Raw genomic sequence first — 27845 nt, 5'->3', positions numbered from 1 at the left:
GGTATAATTAGAGGTGAAAGTCAAAGGTAGTGCTTTGGTTTCCATTTTGTGCAACTGAGTAGAAGATGGGTTAGGAAATAGCAGAATGGGGCCACTTTTGAGGGTGAAATCAGGAAGGTAGCCTTGAACATGTTGAGGTTGAGAAAGATGTGAGAAATCCATGAGGGGTGCTCAGGTGGGTAGACAATAGTCTATACAGTGCTGGTGTTCAATGGAGAAGCCTGGAATGGAGGTAAGATTTATGTTCTGTCACATTTAAGATGATAATAAAAGCTGAGGTTATAGATAAGATCAGATCAGGATAGAATAATGAAATGAGACAGAGGCCAGCGTGAAGTGTCAAGGAAATTGAACTGCTGATTTCCAGGGAGGCTGAAGCAAAGTCTTTATGACCATTACAGTTTATAGAGAGCATCTGCTCTTGAAAGTGGGGATAAATGATAAATAAGGTTGTAACCAACCTCAAGACTCAAAGAATCTAAGTTTATATCATAAACTTGAGTGCACGAATACTTCTGAATGAATTCTTCCTAGGGTTGGAATTGCTACCACCTCATTGACAAGAACATAGTCAGCTCCAAGCCAAGTCACCATGGTACTTCTTGACCTGTGTACACTTGAGAACATTTGATATGAGTTTTTGTGGGTGTTGACTTTCTTCTTGTTTGGAGAGAGAAAAACCATATTGGATAGATGTCTTAAAATCAATTCTTTGTGGAAATTATACAAAACAGGAATGCTTCCTGACACATCTAGTCCACTAAGTACTGATCTAGAAACCAGGCAAACCTGGAGTCCATCTAGCCAACACTTTAGGAATGCCAGAAATGTAGAACAGTTGGTAGAAAGAGTACTCCTGAGCAATTTTCATCTGGTAGATAGTGAAAGCAAAATGAAAAGTCTTTAAGGGTAGAGCCAGAGCTCCCCGTAATTTGCACTGAAATTAGTACTTAATCAAGTGAGGAACTTGCACTAATTGACATTCTCTTAAAGAGTAGTCAGGAGTATAGAGTCTGGTTTCCAAGATACTCACAGAGATATTCTAAACAGGACGAAGCATTTGATAAGGGGAGTTACAGTGGTTTTTTGTTTGTTTGTCTTTTTTTTACTTTTTGTGGAGAACAGGGTCTCACCATGTTGCCCAGGCAGGTCTCCATCTCCTGGGTTCAAGCTATCTTCTCGCCTCTGCCTCCCTAAGTGGTGGGATTACAGGCGTGAGCCACAATGTCTGGTCATGATGAATCATTGTCTTTTTTAAAAAAGCAAAATATTTTATTGTTGTATTTGTTGTATTTTCTGACTGGCGTAAGGATTCATTTAGGAATATAGTTTGGCAAAAACACATCCAAGGACACAGCATGTAAATATTATTCTTCAACTCTTTCTGAGACTTGGCATCACTGCTTCCTCAGCACTGAATTTGGAAGTTGAAATGTCTTTGTATATATGCATCATCAACACTTGAGCCAATACTCCTTTGGTATGCTGAGTATTTTCCATTGGTACATACCTCATTCCCTGCATTTGCAAGTCATTTTCCATTAAATTCCTAGTACTGTTTCTTTAAACATGTTCTTTCTCTTTTATAAATAAAGCATATAATATGTATATAATTATACACACTTGTATAAATACATGAACTTGATAGTAAAACTAACTATATGTATATAGTTATATTTAATCTCCAATCCAATTTATATATAAATTTGGATTATCTTTAAAGATCCTGTCAAAAATTATCCTTATGCCGTTTGTAGAATATAAAACATACCTTTTTTAAAGAATACTAACATTCTTCAATTTTTCTAGTATGTAAATTTTCAATCTTAAATAACCTATGTGATTTGGAATTCACATACATTTAATAGTTGTCTTTTATTACAGAATTTTTTAAGACTAGGATTCTATACTACGTGTGTATTTCTCTCAAGTGAATGCTATATATCTTACTCATAAAAAAGTAAAGCAGTGGAAACAAATAAGAAAGATAACAGGTTCCTTTGTCATTCAAATTTTTAGAAATCATTATAGCTAAGGTAACAGTATAATCCTAAGTTGTCATTTACATAAAGTATTTCACCTGTACATGGCCAAGAAATACTGTTCATTAAAATTTGCTTCCAAATAGGTATGCATACATGAAACAAACTTTAGATCCCATTTTCATCATATCTGAAATTTTAATAATTTTATTTTCATTCATTTCTCCCAAGTTTGTGGTAGTTTAGAGTTCCTCATACACTCTGTACCCAACAGGGGCTTTGATAGACTTTAATTTCTTGATTTAGGACTAATAACTAATGATGACTCATTCCCAGCTGCTGATTGTGCATGCCGAGATCTGCATTAAAACAGCACAGTCTAGATTACTTCACAGGGTGGCCATGGGACAGTGTCCACCACTTTGTGAACAAACTTTTAGAGCCCATGAGACCACAGCGGCAATTGCTGCATATTGTTCAGAAATAATTACAAATGGCAGTCATTAAGTCCATAGAATTGCTTTTTTATTGTATGTTATATTTTTGCACTTTGCCCATATTTTTGTTTCTTGTTTTTTGTTTGTTTGTTTTTTGCTATTTAGTGTATGTGTCATTATTAGCAGTTTTCTTATACAGCCATGTACCACTTAATGTTTGGTCAAGGACAAACTGCATCTAAGATGGTGTCCACATATGAGTAGTCCATTCCATAAGATTATAATACTTTAATTTTACTGTACTTTTTGTATGTTTTTATGTATTTAGATACACAAATACCACTGTTTTGCAACTACCTACAGTATTCAGTACAGTTACTTGCTGTACAGGTTTGTAGTCCAGGCTACAATATACAATAGGCTATACCATATAGCTTAGGTGTGTAGTAGGCTGTGATGGTTAACACTGCATGTCAACTTGACTGGATTGAAGAATTCAAAGTATTAATTCTGGGCATGTCTGTGAGGGTGTTGCCAAAAGAGATTAACATTTGAGTCAGTGGTCTGGGAAAGGCAGATCCACCCTTAATCTGGTGAGTACAATCTAATCAGCTGCCAGTGAATATAAAGCAGGCAGAAGAATGTGAAAAAGTGAGATGGCCCTAGCTTCCCAGTCTACATCTTTCTGCCCTGCCAGATGCTTCCTGCCCTCAAACATGGGACTCCAAGTTCTTCAGTTTGGGACTTGGACTGGCTCTCCTTGCTCCTCAGCTTGCAGACAGCTTACTGTGAGACCTTATAATCATGTAATTTAAGACTTAATAAACTCCCATTTATACATATATATATAAATACCCATATATATCTTTATGTATATGTATGTATGTATCTATCATCCATCTATCTATCTATCTATCTATCTATCTATCTATCTATCTATCTATCATCTATCTATCTAGTTCTGTCCCTGTAAGAGAACACTGACTAATACGTAGGCTATACCATATAGATTTGTGTATGTATACCCTAGGATGCTCACACAACAACAAAATTGCCTAAAGAAACATTTCTCAGTACGCATCCCTGTTGTTAAAATATGCATGACTGTATTTCTTTAAAAATTGGTTTTGCTTTCTGAAGTAGCAGTGTCAACTACAACACAAATTAAAAGCAATCCTCAGAAAAATAGCAATTTTTGTGTTCGCCTCTCAAAACATTTATAAAAATTACCTTTAAAACATTTTAAAAGATAGAAAAACTAAAAAGAGATGAAGTAAGTAGACATAAGAAAAAAATAAATGGACATAAGAAAACATTACAAAAATTTATTTTTCCAAAATAATAAATAATAATCATGGTTTAATAAAAGAAATTCTGTTAAACTTTTATTATTCATTTGAGGGAGTTGAGGGATAATTTATTTTCTTTTCTCACTGGGACTTCATATTTTATCGTTCCTGTTTCATTCTAAATTTTATTCCTTATGGATTTTTTTCTGCTTAAATACAAACTTGTTCAGGTTATATTTTCCATGCAGGTTAAGTTATTCAGTAGGACTGAGAAAAAAGGAAATTATATTGTTCAACCACTTAATATTTGATGTTTAAATTACTTTGATTTACTTCTTTATTAATAATTTTTAAAAGTGATATAACAAGAAAATAAAAATAATCAGATCGTTAATCTTACTTTTCCTGCAAGATGGAAGATGCATATATGGCTTTCCTGTTTATTAACTCAGGACACAAGACATTTTGACCATTTGATCATCTGTTGCATATTAACAGTAAGCTTCATTTCTAAATTTCTATACATTCTGTAAGTACAAAGAGCAATATGGCTAAAGAAAAGTCTGAGAGGGATTTTTGGAAGAAATGTGCAGAGAAGGTATCACTGTTTCCTCTCCTCAGCACTCTAGATAGTTATGCTGACATTTAAAGCACCATCTTATATAGTAGTGTAGTGCTTGAGGACACCCATTGTGAAGATATGAATTTGTAGATATGTTTTGTATGTGTTATGACATATTTTTCTGATATAAACATGTTTTCTCACCATGACCCTATGTAATCACTGGTATGTGATGAAGAGATGGCCTGCAGACAACTGGAAGGCTGTTGGTGGCAGACAGAGAGCTAAAACTCACTCATATGATTCTAACAGATTTAGAAAATTGTGCAGGGAACTGACCATCGAGCAAAGAGGAGCAAATAGAATTTTTTCTTCAACATCACTCAGCTGAACTCTAGAGTTCAATGGCCTCTAGTAATATTCCAAATGCTTTTGGAAGTAGTAGAAAAGTTATGCCTCTGGGCACTGTCGAGATAGGATGAGACCTGTGTGTGTTTGTATGCATGTATGTGTGTGTATTTGTATGGGCATATGTGTGTTTCTGTACCTGAGTATGTATGGTTGTGTATGTTTCTTTGTGTGTGTATGTGTGTGTTACGGAGGGAGAGGTTGATGGATTACTTCTTAAATGCAAATATTTTTTACTTGCTGGTAATTCTAAACAACATTATAGCAGAATGATTCTTTCTTAATACTCATATGAAAGGAAAAAGAATGTGTTTAAATGCAGTCTCTGGAAAAATACATGATGTAGGTGATGATAGAAAAATATATGCTTAAAATATATATTTTAGTGGAGATATCACAGACAGAAGTCAAGCATCTATTGTATTTGTCTTTAAACTTTGATATGTGCTATGGCTTGAGTATGGTTTGTCTCCACCAAAACTCATATTGAGACTTGGTCCCAAGTGTAACAGTGTTGAGAGGTGGTGGGACCTTTAAGAGATATTTGTGTCATCAGGGGTGCCCCTTTCTGAGGGAATTAATGCCCTTTTGCTAGAGAGAGTGCATTCTTGCAGGTCTAGGTTAGTTACCACAAAAGTAGGTCATTATAAAGTGAGATTGTCCCTTGTATTTTGCCTCTTTTGCACAGGCTTCCACCATGTAATTGCATCCACCATGTTAGAGTGCAGCATGAGGCCCTAACCAGGTGCAGAAGCCCTATTTTGAACTTTCCAGCCTCCAGAACTATAAGCCAAATAAACCTCTTTTCCTTATAATTTGCCCAGTCTCAAGTATTCTGTTATATCAACAGAAAACAAATTAAGACATTATTCTAATGGTACTTCAAGTAAATTTATCATTATGGTTAGTTTTAATCCCTGGTATAAGAGCGTGGCACTAAAAGCTTCCCAAGAGAGAAAACATTGGAAACATGTTATGAGGTGGAAAGTTCTTCCTTAATGATGGCGAGATGTTTTTGCTGTTTCAATATTTGCAATCATCTAGTCAGGAATAGCATTTGGCATTTCATCGATATACAATTCAATTCAGTTCTCAAAAATGAAATGAGAACACTTCACTGGAACAATATAAAACTAATAGGAATTGATAGAAAACTCAAATATTTTTCTTTTTCTAGAAATGACTTTGGTATAGACAAAGACATCAATTCACAGTGTGAATTGTCATAGGTAAAATTTAGAAAGTAAATAGACATAGAATTATGCCTTAAAATTTGAAGAGAACGCAAATTAATTAAAAAATGACTACAACTGCATGACTTGGTCTCTAAAAGCTGTAATAGTAATCCTTTAAATGTTCAGTATTTACACTTTTTATATTAAAATGTAAACATCTCCTGGAATTGCACGTCCAGTGGCAACTAATATTATAAGTATATTAGCTAACTACAGATTTGTGTTAATGGATCAATGCAAATATTCTCGGAAATGTGGGTAGTCGAGAGGCAAACAAGGAAAGGAAGAGGACTGCTATTGAGAAAATATAGGCCACTTAGAAAAAAAAACTACCCACTTAAAATTTCATGGGGAAACTTCTAATATTATGCTATACCGCATTAAACATTTCTGGAAGTTAATGTATGGGATGTTGTATTGGACTGAAATTGAAAAGAGTAGTTTATTAAAATATGGTGCTTATACAAAGTTTACCTTGATTGTAAGAATGAAAAGCACTCTGAAGGTCATCCTTTTCTCCCAGTATGATTATTTTTTATTCCACTAAAATCAGTTAATTTGGAAGAGAGTGAAACTGTATGAGAAAGGGTTGGTTGCAACCTCATCAAGTAATCAGACACTAGATCAACACAGCTGTTGGAACAGTACCAGCTGGGAAGATTCTAGTCAGAAGAGGCATGTCAGGGGCACAGGCGAATAAAGCATTGTTGTCACATGGAGTGATACCAGAAAAAATTATTAATTTATTCCTGTAAGAGATATTTGAAATCTGCCCTGCTCTTAAAGATCAGGGGCACAGGCGAATAAAGCATTGTTGTCACATGGAGTGATACCAGAAAAAATTATTAATTTATTCCTGTAAGAGATATTTGAAATCTGCCCTGCTCTTAAAGATCATAAAACAGTTTAATCTTAATATGGGATTTTGGCTGTTCTTAAATCTCTTCCTTCTAATGCAAATGCTATTTTCTTTGAAAATTGGGCATATAAAATCAACTTTGTTATTCAGAAGCAACATATACCATATTGCATATTAAGAGTTTGTGTATAATATATTTATTTGCATACAGAAATATGTATTTCTATTGTACATTTTATTATTTTATTTATAGAATATATATATATTTAGCACATAGCATATTCCAGGAAGATACATTAAATATGCACACATTTCATGCTACAGCGTGCACCCTTTAAGAGAAGCATTTTTAAGAGGCATGATATTGAATATACATGCTGAGAATACACTTTGCACAATTTCATCCAGCTTTGGGTGCTTTCCTAAACTATTTGCAACACCGGTACTATGGTTGTTGAAAGGGATATTATCAAACTGGAGCGAGGAGGAAACTATCAATGAACTAAGTAGGAGAAAATAAAAACAGACTGCATTGCTGAGTAATTGTTGCCATCATTTTGAATTCCCATCTCTCCCAATGTCAGATCTTCAGGATCAAAAAAGCAAATGAACAAAGAGCAGGAGTATGTTGGACATCCAGCTTGTACATTTCAAATCAGAAAGCTTACCCGTTGTGGCTTCTCATATTGATTACTCTGCCCTAATACTTGGGAGCTGGCATTCAATTAATGATGAACTGGTAAAAGGAAAATCATTTCTTGTTTCGAAGAAATGAACAGACTTTTTCCACATTCTTAATCTCCTCTTCTTATAATATCACTCTGGGATAGCTACATTATTGCTATGAGGAGAGAAAAAACAAAGACCTTACAGATTCACCTTTCCAGTAAATGCAAAGAAGATAAATGATATTGTTTCTGAAAGAGGCTCTTAATATTTTTTGAAAGGAAAAATTGCAGCTCCAGTAGAAACTGATCATATCAACTGCAAATATTTTGATGGCCAACTACTGCAACCTCAATTGACTAGATCTGTGGCAATCATAATTGAACATTAAGATGCTGGAAAAAAGATGTGCGATATGCACAGTCTGGTGATTTTTGATATGTAGATGTGGCCTGAGTTCCCAATCTGTGACTGACACATACACCAGACTCAGGAGAAAAGTTTTTCTGATACATGATTGGTGAGTATTACCTTTTTCTAACAGGTGAGCAATTTGCATTGATATTCTAAAAATAATGCAGGGTTATTTTCCCACTAATAAGAGGCAAGCTTTAGAAATCCCTTAAAGTAGACAAGAATTTCTCAATCTCGGAACTATTGACATTTTGAGCCAAATAATATTTGTTTAAAGGGGTTGGGGGACAATGTCCTGAGCATTATAGGCTATTTAGCAGCATTCCCAGCCTCTATGCACTAGATACCAATAGCATTCCTCCCAGTGTGGCAACCAAAAATGTCTTTACACATTGCTAAGTGTCCCCTTTCGGGGAGAGGGGAATTGTCTCTGTTTGAGAGCCACTGAAATAGACAAATCCAGCAGTGGTTAATAAAAATCCTTGAATATAATCTCCATATCTCTCCAATCATCTATCATTTTCAGTATTCCTTCCATTTTTCTGATCTGTTTGACGAAGTTTCCATGGTGTCAGCCTATCTTCAATTTCTTTCTTTAAAGTGACAGTTTCTCTTTCAATGAGGTTGCAGTGGCTGTGGCAAGGATCAATAACAGAGGGAGGAAAAGGAAGGATACAATGGCAGCAGAGACTAAAAGCTTGATTCATGGTGCGTTGGATTGTTAGAGCAAACAAAAAAAGACCCTGAATCCTGAATCCTGGATGCCAAAGGGTTCTTCCCAACTGAAGCCAAATCTACATCATAATAATACAATAAATTAAAAAGGGAAATACTTGGCTAGTCAATTCTCTGGTTTTCAGAAACTCGAGGAGCCCACTGGCTTGACGTTATTTCCATTCAACTGATTCCTTCATTTGAAGAAACAATATGAAAATAAATATGAATTTAAAATGTAAAAGTGCATGTTGAAGTAACTGTAGGTAAGGGAATCTCTATAAATGAATGCTTTAAATATGGAAGATTACTTTGGGGGGGTAATGACTGAAGTTATTTAAACAGGAAATTGTTTTTACGAAGGATAAGTCAAATATAAATACTGCTGGCAATTTGCTTCTTACTAACTTATAAGTTTTTTGGTTTTTTTTTTTTCCTCATGCTTTTTTTCCTCCTTAACTCTCCAAAATGTTGAGGTGGCATCTATGAGGCTAATCATACAAAATAATTCTTTTAAGTGCTGGGGTCTAATATTGATAAATTTACCATGTAACTAACATTATTATTACTGAACAAGATATCATAAATCTAAAATCCAAAATATGAAATTTGCAAATGCGTTTATAATTTGATTTCCATTGATTGAGCCATTTTTAGAAAATCGCATTGGAAAACTACAGCAAATACTGTAAGAAAAATATAAAGGATAAAAATAACTAGTTGTATGTGAATCCGTATAATCCTAATCCTATATTTATTTAGATGACCAAATAAAAAATCTCTACGTGGCAAGATTCTATATAATGCCACCACTTAGATAATAGTTCCTGACATGATTATTGTGGTCTAGAATTAGATGGTGAGATGTGGCATGGCAACAGCCACCTACATCCTTCTGTCAGATTCTGTAAGCTCGTTTGGCCTCTATTTAGTTAGCCACTACATTTCTGTCACAAAGATTACTATAATTCTATTGATAAGAGAATTTTGAAGTTAAATAATGTTAGGGAGAATTGACAATTTGAGGAATATGGAATATGTAATTGTTTCAGTAATAGTTTTTAAAATATCGCTTTTTCCCCTTTCATGGGGTCATAGGATAATTGCAGACAACCTCACTTGGTTATAATTTGAATATCATCCTTTAGCAGGCATTGGATAGAAGGTTCTATTCTCTAGGGACTGGCCCAGAAATCACTGGTGCTATGTGAGTATGTTAATCCTGTTTAGGATTCCAAATAAATAAAACAGCATTCCTTTCTGCTGAGAAAGTCAGGAGTTCATTTTCTATAAGTTAACATTTCATACATGGGTCAGGCAAATTCAGGTTGAAATAGAATGTCCTAAACTTCTATTTTTTAATCTTAAAATTCACCTGACTTTAATAAACTTGGTCCAACTAGATAGTCCATTATTTAATTTGATGAAACCTCAACTTTACAGTGACGTTGGTTTCTTAAACAGGTTTATGTTTTAGGTAGGATATTCTGTTGATATAAAAGGCTATTTAGGAGAAAATCAGATTGGTTTAAACATTTCGCATATAGGATTATAAGTGCACTAAATCCTTATAGACCTTGATATCCCCAACGAATGCAAAGGACACAGTGAGGAGGGGTGAAACGTCCATTTTCATGGCTGTCTCTGGCTAGATTTAGTGAAAGTCCTGTAGGTTTTCCCTATAAACAATATAGAACAGGGATGTACAGAATAGTGGCATAACAAGAAGAAAAATGGTGTGACCTAGTTGGGGTTTCTGTTTGTTTGCTTTCTCTTCATGGTGGGAAAAAGAAAGGCAAAAAATAAGCATTTATTACATTGCAATCCTCTAAATAGGACCGTAACAAAAGAATAAAATATGCTTAACACTCCGGAGACAATTTCTGCATCCTTCTTTGATTTTCTTTTTTTATGTCCCCATTGTATAGTGCCTATTTCTTTATGTTTAAGTCTCCATGTTTACCTTGTAACTGTGGCATTTCCTTCTCTTAAGGACACATGAGAACAACAACAACAACAAAAGTAACAAAAAAGGAACAAGGTTATTCCTCTTGTGCAGAGACTGATAAAATTGTAGATTCAGAAGCCCTTCTTCAAGAGATTATGAGAAACAGTATATCGTTTCTTAAATCCACGATCCCAACATGTTTCTTTCATTGTCTCATTGCTCCTAATACTGACAGTTTATAAGGTGCAATTTTTGCAAACTGGAGCCTAGGCGTGATAAGTGTGTCACTGCTGGGCTCCTGAATTGCACGTTTTGTAATCAGACTATAAAGTGCAGTGGCAGAGATTTTAAAACTAGGAGCTCGTTTATCCCTTTTATTCTTCTCAAGCTCCCCTTGCCCACCTTCTATCTTTTTCAAAGATATTTTACCTTGTAGCGCCTATGTTCTTATAATGACACATGAGAAGGTGTTTAAAGGTCTTCTTGAAGGTGGCATTACAAAGTGCATAGCAGGCAGGGTTGATAGTGCTGTTGATGTAACAAAGCCAGTAACCAATTGTCCACACAGTGTTGGGGATGCAAGGTGCACAAAAGGTGTTAATGAGCACCATGACATTGTATGGGGCCCAAGTGATGATGAAAGCCAACAGAATAGCCAAGATTGTCCTGGTGACTTTCTTTTCCCGGGAAGGAGGAGGCTTCTTTTTTGCAGGCTGCTTAGTCATCTTCACAATCTTGCGGGCTACAATATTCTGCTTTTCATCTCCATTCTGACCTGAAGACCCCACTACCTCCACGGTGGTATTAGTTGGGGTACATGAGTCACTTTTTGGGGTCTTGGTGCCAATTCTGATGCATGTTTGCTTAGAGTTCTCATCTTTGGAATGGCCCAGGGAAGTGGAAACTGTGTTTTCATCCTGGGTTATTTCATCATCTCTCATATTAGAGGCAACAGCACTGACTGAGGTGGAGTCATTGGAGCTCTCCTTCTCCTCTCCCTGAACACAGTTTTCAGTCACAGGATCCCTGGGGGCTTTGCCATTCTGGATTTTGTTGTGCTCCAGGCCATCGTCACTGCTGGGCATGTTGTTATTGTTTGGCTTCACTATCCTTCCTTGTACCAGACTTGGAGAAACGGGGTCTTGGTTGGCAACAGGCTCTTTCTTGTCCTTCTTTATCCTGCTCTTGCTGGCTCGGGATATGTGCCAATATAGCACAGTCATGATGATCACTGGCAAATAGAAGGCTGCAATAGCCGTACCAAAGGTGACAGCAGCATTGGAAAAAAACTGAATGTAGCACTCCCCATCCTCCACAGTTCTCACCCCTACAATGAACTGCCAGAAGAGAATGGCTGGAGCCCAGAGGATGAAAGAGAGGACCCAGGCAGCTGCAATCATCATACCTGCCATTTTTGTGGTCCGCTTGACTGGGTAGGTCAGAGGTTTTGTGACACAGAAGTACCTGTCAAAGCTGATGATGAGCAGATTCATAACTGAGGCATTGCTGACCACATAGTCCAGGGCTAGCCAAAGGTCACACACCACAGGTCCCAAAGGCCAGTAACCAATCACAGTGTAGAGGGTGTACAAGTTCATGGAGAAAACACCTATGATAAGGTCAGCACAGGCCAAGCTGAATAAAAAGTAATTGTTGACGGTCTGGAGGTGGCGGTTGACTTTAATGGAAACCATGACTAGGATGTTCCCGATAATGGTCACCAAACTGAGGGATCCAGCCACCAGGACAATAAACACCACTTCAAATGTCTTATAAGGACTTGTAAGAGCCAGGCTATTGTTAGAGGAGTTTGTTGAGTTATTCATTTTGCGTTCTCTAATCAGTAGCCAAGTAGCAAATAAACATTTACACCTGCAAGGAAATAGAATAAAATTAACAAACATAATATAAACATTGGTTTAAAATACATAATGTTGTTTCCTTTTAAACCACATTATTTTCTCCCAAATCTCCCTTCCCCTGCATGACTACTGTGTCTACCTGCCTCAATTCCCCATGTAAAAAGCAAGACCTTCAAATGGAGGATTCAAAAGGACCTTTCAGGCTGGCAATGAACTTGAAGTCCAGTAATGTTTTAAATATGTCCTTATCCAGATATGAGTATCTATCTACCTACCTATCTACCTATATATCTCATCAATCCATGAAACTTAGCATAATACTGATAAATTGAATTAAATAAACCAAAATTACAAACAACACTTTCTAAAACATCAAGAGATTCCTGGAATAGACATAAAAATTAGTAAATTAGTGAGAGGACACAATTATAGAAGAAAGCATAGAATGTATAATATTGAATGTGTGACTTTTATAGTTAACAGTGCCTTTCCTCATGGAAGCTCTAAGCCTTTTTCACAATAACACTGAGGATGGTGAAAATAAAGATAATATAATAATACATAATAGCCAGTATGCTCTCCCTAGATGAGAATTATTTTCCTCTTGCCTCTATTTTATTTCATACTTGTAATCAGTATTACATAATCAGCATTTCCAATATTCCATATCTTACACAAGAATATTTGCTTATTAAATGCATATTGAACTGAAAAAGCCAAAATTATGCATAAGACTTTCCAAAGCATAAAGAGATTTCTGGAATAGACATACAAATTAATACATCAATAAGAAGACAAAATTATGGGAGAAAATACCATTTTTCTGAATGTTTTATTTCTCAAACCACTATCAAATCTATTATCTTACTATTCTTTCTGCCAAACTTTTTGTTTTGTAGAAGGAACTAAGGCTCAGAAAGATGAAATCCCAGTTTGTTCAGTCATTCATTCTTTCACTTTGTGCTCACATATCTGTTGAGCAGCTTCTCTTAATTAGGTGTTCTGGACGTTCAATGATGATTAAAACAAGGTCTCTGCCTGGTGGCAGACATGGGTTGATGAAGAAGCAATTATTAAACCTGAATGCACTTCTTGTTTCCCTATCCTGTTGTGTGTAAGTAAACACATAATCATCATTTTTGAGATAATATCATTGAAGTCTGATGACAATTGAGTGATCTTTCATAATGGAAAATGTATATTGGGGATTTAGAAAAGAAAGTTAAGAATTCATCAAAGAGATATGACACATTTCTGGAGAAACAGCATCTGAAGCAGAAACTAGCCCAAGTTCCACCTCTTTTTGAAAAAATTGCTGCGAGCTGTCAGAAAATAAGCATTGCTGAGAAATTAAAATTTGGGAATATTGATTAGTTTGGATGCTATTAATTACAAAGAAATGGGCAGTGGTTTGCCCTTGAAATCCATGTAGAAAATAATTTGGTAAGCAACTTCATAACACAAATAACATTTAAACAAATAATTTTTTCTGCTTTGGAAAGTCAATTGTTTTCCAGTATTTTATTTGACAAAACCCAAATAATGGGATTTGGCCTTAATATAATAAGACCCAAAATTCAGAAGCCAGAAAGGAAAATATATGTAACTGTTGCATATTCCTTTAAAATTTTTGCATAGAGCAAAAAAGTCAAAATAACAATTGAGAAACAATATTTGTAAATTGCACAATAGAAAATTATCCAATGTCTTTAATATAATAGAGTTTTGGCAAAAAAGGAAAGATGAAAGATGAATAATCTAAAACATTGATGTAGTAGTTCAATCAAAGAAAAATTAAACATTAATGACTTTTAAACATATGAAATGATACTCAACCCCACAGTTTAAAGATGCAAATCCAGACAGTGAAAAACAATTTTCCATCCGTAGTATTAATGGTAGTGTTGAAGACTTTTGGTGGGACTAGTGGGATAATCACCATGAAGGACAATGTATCTATATCTATAGAACTTTAAATCTGTATCTATAAAAATGTATTAAGAAACACTTGTCTCAGGAATGCCACATTTAGGAATGTGTCTTTCAGATAGAGTCATAAAAATGTACAAAGAGGTCTACTCAAGTATGTTCACTCAGAAATGTTGTTATAGCAAAATCCCTAGATATATTAAAACTATTCATTGACAAGGGATTGGTTAAATATATTATGGAATACTCTTACAATGGAATATTATGCGGCTAGTAAAACAGGTAGATATTTGTGTCCTGGCATTGCTGTGGAAAGTTATATAGTTAGAAGATGACATAATCCTAGTGAGACATAGATTATTACAGAATATAATTTTATTTAAGCAAAAAGGTGATTATATGTAATATTACGTATGTATGCCTGCAGCTCATTGGGAAATATTGAAGAGTTTAATCAGGGAAATGATGTTAATGGAATGCAACTTAGATCAGTTGAATTATTTTAATCGGATTTCCCTTTGACAATCCTTTTTTGCAATTAATCATACAATTGTGTATTCATGGTAATTTATTTGAACAAAAACATTTTATTATCCCAGTTCTTATTCCAACAATTTCTTAATAGCTCAGCTAACTATAAGATCAGAATTGTGACTTGCTTATAAGCAGCATTTTCTCTGTTTATTAGATAAATTCATGGACAGTTTGGAGTTGAGCTATATGTGTATCTGTTTCATGAAATGTTAATATTAATTCACTTAGTTTGAAAAATACAAAAAATGAATGTATTGACTCTGCATTTTAATTATTCATAATTTTGATAAAACATAGGACTTATATTCTAGTTTTTAAAAGATTTTTGATAATTTCCTCTGGAGAATAATGAATAACACTGATGTTGAAAAGCAGGGATTCAAAATCAACTAGTTTGATGAGGATCTAAATTGCTAAGGTCCAAAATCCCCAAAATTACAATCCTGAAAGATTAAAATTCTGAATGTTGAAATCCTGAAAGCTGAATTCTGGAAGAGGGGTTGGCATTTCACTTGGATGCAGGATGGTCTCATCACATTGGCCTGCATCATGTTACGTGGAACCATCACCTTGTTACTGCTTTTATTTGGAAATAACATATAGTTTGAGGAGATGTATATGAACACTAGGCTGACAAGTGGTGGACTTGTGAACTTAATTTTAGGTGTCAACTTGGCAGAATTAAGGAATACCTAGAAACCTGATAAAATATTAATTCGGATGTGTCTGTGAGGGTGTTTCCAGAGGCAATTCGTGTTTGAGTGTGAATGGACTAGATGGGGAATTTTGCCCTCAGTGTTGGAGTGCATCATCCAATTGGCCAGAGCCCAGTGAGAACAATTTCAGAAGGTGACTTGATCTCTCTTGAAAACTGTGATAGACTTTTCTTCTGAGGTCTTGGACATCAGAATTCCAGGCAGACTGGGCTTTGAACTCCAGGACTTACACCAGGAGCCCTAGGGTGCTGAAGCTTTCGGCCTCATTCTAAGAGTTACACCATCCACTTCCCTAGTTCTGAGGCCTTTGGACTTAGCCTGAGCCATGCATCCTGGGGTCTCAGGCTTGCGGATGGGACTTCTCAGCCACCATAAACCATAAACATGTGAGCCAATTTTCCTAATAAATCCATATATATATATATATATATGTATATATATACACACACACACGTACACATATATCCTATTGGTTCTGTCTCTCTGGAGATTCCTAACTAATACGGATTTGGTATTAGAGAAGCTGAATATCATGCCTCAAATATGTATTATCTCACTTAACATTAACAACTATATAAAATTTATGGAACAATTTCTATCATTCCCTTAACGTGATAAAGAAAACTGAGGTTGCACAAGTGGTTAAAGCAACTTATTCTTGATCACAATCACAAAGCTAATGAGTAAGTAATCTACAACTAAAACCAACATCCTTACCTTGCAGTTATACACACTTGCTCTGTTTCCCTTGCCCTTTGAAGAATTATACTCTATCCAGTAATGTGTGGAATTGTTAGGCAGCAGGACAGTGATGAACTACACTCAGAGGTTGCTAGTTTAAGACATTTGGTTTCCGGTAAACTGGAATTCTTACTCAGGTAGAACACAATAAATTTATGTAATGTTAACAAACTTAGTTGCTATTACAGTCTCTGAATTTTTAGAGTTATAATATTTGCCTGATTATACTAATAATGTATGTAAAAGTGGAAAACATTTTTCTTAGAAGCAATTGCAAGCAGTGGAAGGCTGTCATTTCTTTCTCTCAGCATGATGCACAGGCCATGTAGAATCGTTCCTCTTCCTCTGAAGAAAGCAGTTTCCTCCTGCAAACTGCATGCCAATTCTACTCTTTAAATTTCTGTAAAAGTTTTTAGATGTGTTGCAGCATCATAGGGTGGTGTTAAGGCAATAAAAGTTGATGAAATAACATAATCTCATGAGACTACACAATGAAGATGACCTTCAAGAACTCAGCATCTTAAGATGGCAAGTGTATAGCAATAGCCCATTTGGTATTTTACTGCCTAGTTTATGACTAAGGCCTGGAAGTACTATGGAAACTTATGAGACAATGTTTCTGCCCTCAGTTTCTTCACTACTTGCTTTCCCATACATGGCAGGGAAGACAGAACCACAGTTTAACATCTTCCTTGAAAAGGTGTGGGTGCTAATCTTTGCTCTTAATTATTAGCTGTGAGACTCTGAGCATGTCATTTAAATTTCGTGAACCTCAATTTTCTTTTTTCTCAAACAGGAATAATAATAACCCTCTTTTTCTTTCAGAGTTGTAGTAAGGATGAAAGTGAGATAATGTCTCTGAACTATGATCTATTAGTATTAAGTATTAAACAAATGCTGTTAATGTTAAAATTTGACAAGTGAGTATAGAATTATCACCTTTCTTAAGAGTGAACAGAAAATTATGTGTATGTGTATGTGTGTGTATCAGCTATCTTAAGAGTGGGAAGGTATGGGGCGCAGGGTTAGAGGTAACACTAAATTGTCATTATCAATGATATTAAATTATTGATAATATTAAATTATCAATACTACTACTGGTAATGATAATTAACATGTCTTGAGCATAATTACTCTCCAAAACAACTCCGGAAGTGTTAGGATGTTTATTATACTCCTTTTATAAATGTTGAACTAAATATCAAATAATTAAGCTGCTTGAGATTCAAACCGAGGGCACCCAACTCCAGACTCTACTATGAATACTCAGTTTTTGGCAGAGGAACAGTGTCATGTAGCTGCTACTGCTCACTCACACATTTCTCCTTCTGACCTGATATGACTAAGTCCAACACCCCAACATCGAGTTGGGACCTTGGTTTAGACCACAGAGTGAAAATCATTGTGTCCAGGACAATACTGGGGCTTTGGGCAGGAGACATTCACAATAAGCTAGGGAGTCAGTAAGTAGGGTTCTGCACATGAAAATATGTGACATTTAAGATTCAAAAAATTGTCTTAAAATTAATCTTCATAAAACATATCACCATGTGAATTAATGAATAGATTCCCATGTAAGTATTCACATCAATGGACAAAAAAAGTTCTAAATATTGACAATGACAGATTTTTCTGAATTGTTACAGAGAAAATTAATATAATTAAAAAATAAACTGATATACATTTAGATAAAAGTGGAGAATTATATAAAAAACAAATGGAATTTTCTTCACACACTGCTGAGGTCAGGCAGGATGCCTGATTTATGATGAATACTTTTGTAGGTGAATTTCTAATGTAATAAGCTAATAATGAATTATCAATACATAAGTAATCTAAGTTTTGGGATTTTTGCGTGTTATTTTATTTAATTCTCACAATAGCCCTGAAAAGAATGACTATTATCTTTTCCAATTGTACAGATGATAATGATAACAGACCCAGCAAGTGCTGTGATTCAAATTTAGGTCTATCTGACTCCTGGACCATGTCATTTCCACTATATTACACAATGGCATAAAACCTGCCCCATTAAAAATGTTTTCTAGAAGAAATAGAAAAGTCAAGAAAAAACGAATCCATGGTTGATAACAGCTGAAATCCAGTGACAGAGAAGACATGTAATTGTATAAAAAAATTTGAGAACAAGAAGGAAGTTTGGAAATGAAGAGGAATTCACCTAATGTTTAATTTATACTTGTTTCTATTTCTTTAATTTTTGTTTTAAAAATGTAATCTTAGTATACATGCTTCCTATAGATTTTTTAATTCTGCTGCTATTTGAACACATTATCAAAAAATGGCAGAGTTCTTTGGGCGTTTCTTGCCCATCTTTCAACCATTAAGATCTCAAAAGTAGCATATTCACTTAGCAAGTAACAGTGATAAGATAATGAGCCTTATCAATGTTGGCTCAAATGACCAAAACTGATAGAATAGTGATAAGGCCCATGTTAGCCTTCAAATTTTGTATATGAGGGCTAAACACCATAGAATGTCTTTAGAGAATTACAAGTTTACTTCAACAATATTATGTTTAGATACATAGCTTTCAGTACAAATTATTACTAAAGAAAACGTAAAAAATATAATGATCATGCAAATATGGCAGCAATTCTGGGAAATATCAGAGTATCATTGGAAGCAAGGGTTCACCTACTGAGGAGCCAGCGGTTGGTAGTAAAGGATACTTAAGTATTATCTTTTCCCCACCTTAAGAATGAGATGTGGTTATCATTGATGAGAAAGCAAATGAAGCTTATTCATTTTTAATTTCATATATTTGCAAATAAATATGTTGTATAATAATCCAATGAATGACATTCCAGCTATATTTTTTTTCTGACATAGGAGAGATGACCATTCAGGTATATAATCCATATGCTATTGTAGGTCTTTTAATGTTCAGTTAATCCCACTAATTTATAAACTGCATTGGTGAATGTGTTAAATAGGCTTTGAGATTATGTTATCAATAATTAATCACTCCTTCCATTAATGATGTCAGAGAGAAAGACAAGAAAAAGAAAAAGAGAGAATTGTGGACTTATTTAAGGATGTCTTGGGGAGCAAAGTCCCCTTTCTCTAAAGAAAGGTTCAATTGTACACAGTTTTGATATTGATGCAGGTGGTGATAACATAGTTTGATTACAGTATAATGACGCTTACCAGTCTTGAATGTCCTTAAATTTTGCTTACAGATGGAAGTGAGTCCTGGCCTGGGGCTCAGGAGACAGTCCAGCCCTGCTAGCTAGCAATATTGACATTCCACAGTCTGAGTGCTTTGACAACATCACACAAAATGAAGTAAATTTCCACTTTTTGTTTTTTCTTTTAATCTGGTTTTCCTTTGAGCCATGCAACACATTATGAGTCATTGCACATATTTAGAGCTTTTTTATGAGCTCCTGAATCTCACTACAACAGCAGTTGTGGTGGGGGTGGTGGCTGCAAGGAGTAGTGGGGGCCCTGCTAAGAAATCATGGCTCTCTAGCTTTCTTTATTTCAAAATATCCTACTGAATTACTCTTCTGAGGAGATCCACACATGCCCTCAAGGGCTGTGGGGGATAGAAGTGAAGTAGGAATGGGTGACCAACAAAACAGAACACATTCTTGTCAACAAGGAATTTGCAGTCTAGGGGAGATACAAATTGCTGGTGAAATTTCCAATTTTCTAAAACAACAATGGCCCAATATCATGCTAAGCAACAAGGCTGAGAAACCATGGAGCAAGGCTGGTCAGATATGGTGAAATAAATACAGAAAGCTCCCTGGAAACCTTTCCTACATCTGTATCTCTCCTTCCCTTTCTCTTTTTCTCCTTTCGCATACCACTGGCTTGTATCTGACATTTTTGGTTTTTCTTTGATTTTTTACTATTCTCAAGATTCTGCATTATATCTTCTTCTAAAGAAAGTACAAAATACTGCTGGTGGGTTTCTGCTTCAGTACATTGAGCCTGACAACCTGTAGGTTCAAAAACACACAGAATAAGACAGCCATGTCCTCACCTACACTGAGTTTTTATATTTCATCTGAAAAGATGTGTTGAAAGTATTCTAGAGGGATGTATAAGTTGTCCTTCTTTAGGAAATTACAGCATAGGACAGCAGATTTTACCAGATATGCATTATGTACAACATTTGGGGGGGAAAAAAAAGGCCACACCAAATACATACTGCATTTTATCAAGCTGTACCCTTAAGGTTTGTGTGCAGTGCTAGATGTGAGTTGCACTTTTGTGAAAAAGAAAAAAAAATGTAAAAGAAAATTATAGAACAGAATGAAAGTAGCTGATAAAGCAAACTGATCCTCACATCAGTACAAATAGAAGAGAATTCATGACTTTTTCCAATGTAAAAAAGATCAGGATTATGCAAGGACTTATTACAGTGTAAACATGCTTGCCATTTTGGCTGCCTGTCAAACGTAATACTATTCTTAGTGATGCTGGGACAAACTTCCACTCCATGTCAGCCAAGCTATCTTTTCTCCTCTTCAAAACACATCCTAAACACCACTTACCCGGAAACAGTGTCATAAGGGGGAAACGGGTGTAAAAGCGACTTAACTGGGACCTTTGTCCTTGTCACTACATCCATGGCACCTTTTCATTAATTTGTTCACACAATATACAACTCCTGCCAAAAAGGAAGAGGCCTGGACAATTCTGAATAGAATGAAACCTGAAAATACCCAACCCTTAGACTTTTAAAAATGAAATTCCATCTGAGAGAGGACTTCTGCATCCACCTTTTTCTGTACCAAGGATTTGACAGAACTCAAATATTGATGATGAATGTAATCTAGTAAATGGTGCTGACTAAACAATGTGCTCTAAAGCAAACAGCAGCAAAAGTGGAGAAAGCCCTCTGTCTAAAGGTTGTTTTGTTCCCGCAAGGAAGAAGAGTGAAAGGAAAATGGAAGCAATTCTTGGAGAGCTACAGACTGTCTATGATTAGGCAGCTGTATTTGAATCAATCTGTCTCTCTTACCGTCTTGAGAAACTGGAAATTTGTATAGTCGGCTTTTAGAATTTTGTTTTGTTTTTTCCTAAAGTCGGCAGGCTGCTGGTTTAATAACTCTAAATTAGTTAATTCATTGCTTTGAATTAAAAATGTGAATCAAATTTGCAGAGAATTGAGGCTTTTTAGGACTATGATAGAAAATTCTAGAATAAAAGCAGTTGTTCTAGAGAAGCTGAGCAGCTCCAAACAAAATATCCTTTTAGGGATCCTTTTCAATGGTCTATGTGCCCATTGGAAGCTGAGACAGAGCACATGGCAATGTGGAGCTTTGGATAGTAGGTCAAGGACAACTTTAAAGGGAGGAACAAAAGTCAGTTTGGGAGAAGAGAGAAGATAAAGAGGAAGTTAGTACTTTTCCTCTGAAGAATAGACCAGGATAGTTGGGATAAGAATAAGTGAGATTAGAGGCTGTGAAAATATTAAGAGGTGCACATAGAAATGAAATTTTTTTCAGAGTATATAGAAAACAAATATTCAGATAGCATATCTTATAACAGTTAAGTAGAGACAAGGACACTTAGTTATACTTAGGAACATATATTTATTTTAAGCATGTCTCTACTTAAGGCTGCATTGCTTATGGAGAGAAAGAGAAAGTTGCTCTTTTCATTAAAATGCCTATTTATATGAAAAGTAAAGCAAATGGATTGTGTTTTATAGACATGCTATTATTGGTCATCGCCTCTTAAAACACATGCACTGATAAGTATGAGCTTAATGGACACCATCACTCTTCTAGTAGCCATCCTAGAATGTAGGTATAGGGTACAGAGAAACCTGTTCACCCCCATATAGCTAAATCTTGGTTCTTCTAGCTTTTCAATGACAGAAATGACACAGGCCTCATATAATTAAGATTCATACCAGATTCAACGAAGCTGTAAAAATAAAATAGTAATGAAGTGTAGAGAGTAATGGGAAGCAACTATTTTTATTGTTTCCAGTCGAAAGACAAAATGATTGTTTCCCCAGAGTTTGATTGCAGACTATTTCTAGAACTGAGCCAAATGACCGCAGTGTTATCCCATGAAAACTTGAAAAAATGAGAGCAGGGAGAAGATTAAAGTCTTTACTAAATGATCTAATGGCAATTGAGATGAAGAAACATAAAAAGCTGCATCAACTCAGCAAAGATTTTTGTATCTAAAGCACTAATTTAGAATTAAAATAAAGCCAGTTGGTCAGAGAGAATGAAGAGGTTTATGTGGTAAATCAGGGCAGTCAACTCTCCAGACTGCTTGAAATGAAACGACTTTTTGGTTTATGACCTCAGGGGAATCACAGCATAATTGAATATATGTAAGATAAGTCATCACATGCTGTGCCCACCCTCTCTTCCGAAGACCTCAGCCCCTTCCCTCTTCCAACACCCTTAGTGTGAGACTATATCAATATTTAAATACCCTGACTCCTGTTTACCTCCAGACTCTCCAAATACCTGTCTCCCATTTAGACTGAGATATAATTACCAAACCATAATCTTTACCTCTGTCAGGGAGTATGTTCCATGTGGACTATGCCCAGTGTGAAAGCTAGGATAAAAAAGTGGCATTTCCCTTCTTGAAATAAACCATCTTGACTTGGAAATGTCCTCGGTACATTTTTTCTGCCCCCATCTCTACTGTGTCATCTGATAAAAAGTAGCTAAATTGTGAATAGTTCACATACAGAAGTATTTAAATACAATTTCCGTTCCTATATAATGCCTGAGAATGGAAGATCTTCCAGTAGACAGCAAATGGATTGGGACTTGTTCATAAATCTTCTAGGCAGTGTGGTTTTTCCTTGAAGCACAGTTGTATTAGTCCATTCTCAGAGTGCTATGAAGAAATACCCAAGACCGTGTAACTTATAAAGGAATGAGGTTTAATTGACCCACAGTTTCACAGGACTGGAAGGACCTTAGGAAACTTACAAGCATGGCAGAAGGGGAAGCAAAGGCGGCAGGGGAGAGAAGTGCCAAGCAAAAGGGGAAAAGCCCCTTATCAAATCATCAGATCTCATGAGAACTCACTGGCTATCGCAAGAACAGCACTAGGGTAACCACCCCATGATTGTTACCTCCCACTGGGTTCCTCCCACAACATGTGGGGATTATGGGAACTACAATTCAAAATGAGATTTGGGTGGGAACACAGCCAAACCATATCAACAATTATACTACTATCAGCAAAGTTGGTTTAGCATGCATTGTCTGCTGGGTTAGGAGTATACACACCTGGACTTCTAAGATAACATGTTAGAGTAGGATTCTGTGAGTAGTTACTAACCCCAGAATACCCCAAGATGGAAGGAAATAGGAAGCTGAGAGGTTTGGACCTGGGCCTGTATTTATTCACCTAACTAGTGTGTGTGTGTGTGTGTGTGTGTGTGTGTGTGTGTGTGTGAGTATGCATGCATGCATATGCATACATCAAGTATGTTAGTTGAGGAGGAAAGGGTAATAACATATAAGAAGAAAAGAAAGAAAGAATGTCTCTGTTCTTCTAAAGGTTAAGGAAAATTTCTCATAAAGGATCAGTGGAATGTGACAACATGCTGTACAAGGAGAACTTGCAATTCACAAAACAAGACTCCTGTAAGCAATTATGGAAGCTTGAAGAATGGCATTTGATTCTCAGATTCCTCCTTTTGAGGGAGACAGCAGCAAGCCCTACCAGGCTGCATATCTTTCTAAGAGATTTGCTGGCAGAAATGCTGGCTTCATGCTGTATGGGGGGTGCAACTGTTCCTTCCATAACTTCGTACCCAGTTAACTGTGATGCATCTGTGAACGCAGTAGACAAGACTTTGGAGTTAAACCTGAAACGGAAGCCTATCTCTGTTATTTTCTCATTGTGTGAGCTTAAATTTGTTGACCCCCTTTCCACATCTAGAAGATCTAGAAGATGTGGAAAATAAAATCTACCATTCACAATATTTTTAAAAAGGCACATAATATAACAGCCTCTTAGCATAATACACCATGATAATAGTGACTGTTAAGCAGTCACTATTACTGAGTTCATTATAATTTAACAGTTGATTCTAATCAACAAGTAGAGCATTTAAAAAGGGACAAAAACAGAAACAAAGCATGCACTCTCTATTTCTCTCAAGAAAATAAGTAACCTGAAATAATTTTTATATTATAGGAGTCTATTCTATGTCACTTTTATTATTTACTTTTACTTATTTTAAGGATTCCAGAAATCTCACTATCGTTCTATGGTATCCTGATTCTTATGCTGAAATGATATCTTCAATCTAAACTTCAAGAAATGTCAATTTAAAACTTAGTGACTAATCCTCTTCCTAACCCAATGGTCGAAGTGTCACAGACAAGTGAACCTCTATTTAAAATTCTTGCTGTAGATCTATGTAGATCTTGCTGTAAATCTAAACTTACTTTTGCTGAAAGCAGTTTATTTTGGAGAAAAAGATGATCTTTCTGAGGGACTAAAGAAAAATTTCTGGTCCTCCACAAATTTAGAACAAATCATGAAACTAAGAGAGAGATGTATTGTTGAAAAATATAAAAATAACAAAATTTCATATGTCAAATTTGAGTGCTTAGAGCATGATCTATGAATATGCATAAAGTTAATTTGTAACTTGCATTTACCATATCACTCTAAATGCTATTTTCAAATAAACAACTTTTTAAAAAAATTCACTTAAACTCTTTTGCTAATTGAAATAAAACAACTTGTGATAAAAAACAAACAAACAAAACAAAACAAACAAAACAAAACAAAAAAACAGAAAGCATTCTTTCTTCTAAATGCCAGTCTTCTTGACCGGCTTTTCTCATATTTTTTCTTTCTTACTCTTAATTATTTATCTTGACAACTTCATTCCTTTTAGCAAGATTCTTCTCTTCTACATGTGTATTCATTCTTTCCTTCAACCATTCTATGTTCAGCGAGTGTAGGATGTAGGAGATGGCTTAGGTTGTCTGAAGAATCCCACAGAAGGACAGTTTCCCAGTTTCTCATGTCATGTTACTCTTCTGCTGAGACTGGCTAGGATAAAAGACTTAACTTTGTTTATGATACGGTGACTACTATAAAACATTTATCTGGAAATATTATTCCACAGATGAGACACAGCCTTGTCATCCTAGAATTCAGGGGTCGTAAGCAGGTTAGAGCAGGCCTCCCATAGCAAGACAAGGGATACAGACCTATTGTATTGCTAGTCCTTTGGTGATGAGATAGCCCGCCAAAACCTGCTGAGAAGGCCCTCTCCAGTGTGCCACGGCCAAATCTCATCCTAGCCCTAAATGAAAGGTCTGTGCATCCCCCAACCAGACTTCTCTCTGGTTCATATTTGGCTGTTGGGAAGGAAATACTTAGCTCAAATGTTCCAAGGACAGAATCATTCTCATTCATAGGCCACCTCTTAGTCCCTGTTCTTCATGAAAAAGCATCCTCAGCTCTGTGTCTGCATTTAGGAATGTAACTTATGAACAGCTTGCCTCTGGCTCTTCCTTGTTTGGTTGCTTTCAAAGCCCACTGTAAAGCTCAAAGGTGACAGCTTGACCCGTTTTGCTCAATATATATTTTTTCTTTTTTGTATTGTTATTAAAATAACAAATGACTGTGCATAAAGCCGGCCTCTTTAAACAAGTGCTAAACTAGTAAATCACAGTGGGAACAATGCTGTCTGAGGGGGGAGGAGGAAGTAGCTAGACTACAGAAAGACCAAAAACAAGCACTGAAGGGGGCAGGGATGAAGATGTGGGGTGGGGAGTTTTCATTATGTTTGCCACAATGCCCAGTACATCCTCAGATTTCCAAGCTGTGCTTTAAAATGTAGATTGGAAGCCTCTTGAATAAAGTTTAATTTCTGTTTATATGTGATCTCAAGTTTTATAACCAAGTTTTTAACACTCACCCTATAGCTGGCTTCTTTATTCTAAGTATGAACCACACATTCCTTCTCAAACAAAACGAACCCTTAAATGGTTAAAGGCGCAATGGAGTTATAAAACTCAAACAATATTTTCATATGCTGGGGTTAAGCGAATTGGAAAATTATGAATCACTCAATAAAGTACACAAGGATATAAAAGCCAAAGGATAAAAAATCGTGACAGGTGGTTTTGGTTACATGCATTGTAGTGCTTGTGTTGGGATGGATTAAAAAAAAAAAGGTGAACAGACAGACCCCTATTTTATAATGTGATGGTAAAGCAAAATAGAAAAAAAAAGTGATTTAAAGGAAAGGTAGGTTAAGGAAAGCCTTTAAAAATATTTGGTTTACTTGCTTTTTTTCCCTTCCTTCCTTCCTTCCTTCCTTCCTTCCTTCCTTCCTTCCTTCCTTCCTTCCTTCCTTCCTTCTTTCTTCTTTCTTTTCTTTCTTTCTTTTTTTTTAATAATAATATATTATGAGACTAGGTGCGGTGGCTCACACCTGTAATCCCAGCACTTTGGGAGGCCGAGGTGGGCAGATCACCTGAGGTCAGGAGTATGAGACCAGCCTGGCCAACATGGCAAAACCTCATCTCTACTAAAAAAACAAAAAATAGCTGGGCATAGTGGCGGGCACCTATAATCCCGGCTACTCTGGTGGGTGAGGCAGGAGAATCACTTGAACCTGGGAGGTGGAGGTTGCAGTGAGCCGAGATTGCGCCACTGCACTCCAGCCTGGGTGACAGAGCGAGACTCTGTCCGAAAAAAAAAAAAAAAGAAAGAAAAAGAATTATGAAAGACAAGCTGAACAAAAGAAAATACTGATGAGTGAGGGTCTAAAGGTTTAAAAGCAATAGTTGACTCTGGCTAGGTTGGGAGTAGTAGAAAAATAATTACCTTTACAGTTTGTAAAATTGTCATCTGTGCAATAGGTCTGTTTGAGATGTTGTTTTAGTACTTTCTGTTATTTAGAAAACATATTCATGGATTTCTTAAGCTCAGGTGAATTGTATAGCTTTGCTCTACTTATTCCATATAATAACAATTTTCATGAAGTCACATCCTCTTACATTCATCGCCATTTATTACTGGACTCTATAAGTTTGTAATACATAAATTTGCTAACAGTTGTTTCCCGTTCACCAACATTTCCAGAAATTGAACCTTGGTTGCAGACTGTGGCAGCATTTATGTAGTATCGGGAAGCAATTGGGAACAGAAGTATCTGTACTATTTACTTATCCTGTATGTAGAACAAACAGCAGCAGATTATGGATATCCAGAGCAAGAATGTGTCATGTGTGACTTCTGTTTAACTATTAGTAGTTTTAAAAATACACTCATAGGTGGGAATTGAACAATGAGAACACATGGACACAGGAAGGGGAACATCATACACCGGGGCCTGTTGTGGGGTGGGGGGAGTGGGGAGGGATAGCATTAGGAGATATACCTAATGTTAAATGATGAGTTAATGGGTGCAGCACACCAACATGGCACGTGTATATATATGTAACAAACCTGCACATTGTGCACATGTACCCTAAAACTTAAAGTATAATTAAAAAAAGAAGTAAAATATATTTTATTTTATTTAAAGTTCCAGGATACATGTGGAGGATGTG

The 27845-nt window shown here is 35.8% G+C and overlaps 1 protein-coding gene across 6 annotated transcripts in view; it reads right to left on the bottom strand.

The window, feature by feature from the left end:
- Positions 1-6712: 6712 nt before the first annotated feature.
- CHRM2 (cholinergic receptor muscarinic 2) overlaps positions 6713-27845 on the bottom strand; it is a 151397-nt gene continuing 130264 nt past the window's right edge. For all 6 annotated transcript variants that reach the window (XM_034965041.3, XM_034965042.3, XM_055115413.2 and 3 more), the window contains one exon: positions 6713-12386. In XM_034965041.3, coding sequence (XP_034820932.1) covers positions 10940-12340 — 1401 coding nt within the window. In that variant the 5' untranslated portion in view covers positions 12341-12386 and the 3' untranslated portion in view covers positions 6713-10939. The remainder of the gene's footprint in view (positions 12387-27845) is intronic.

The sequence above is a fragment of the Pan paniscus genome, chromosome 6, assembly GCF_029289425.2.
Source record: "Pan paniscus chromosome 6, NHGRI_mPanPan1-v2.0_pri, whole genome shotgun sequence".
Classification (NCBI taxonomy): domain Eukaryota; kingdom Metazoa; phylum Chordata; class Mammalia; order Primates; family Hominidae; genus Pan; species Pan paniscus.
This window is presented reverse-complemented; position numbering and strand designations above follow the sequence as displayed.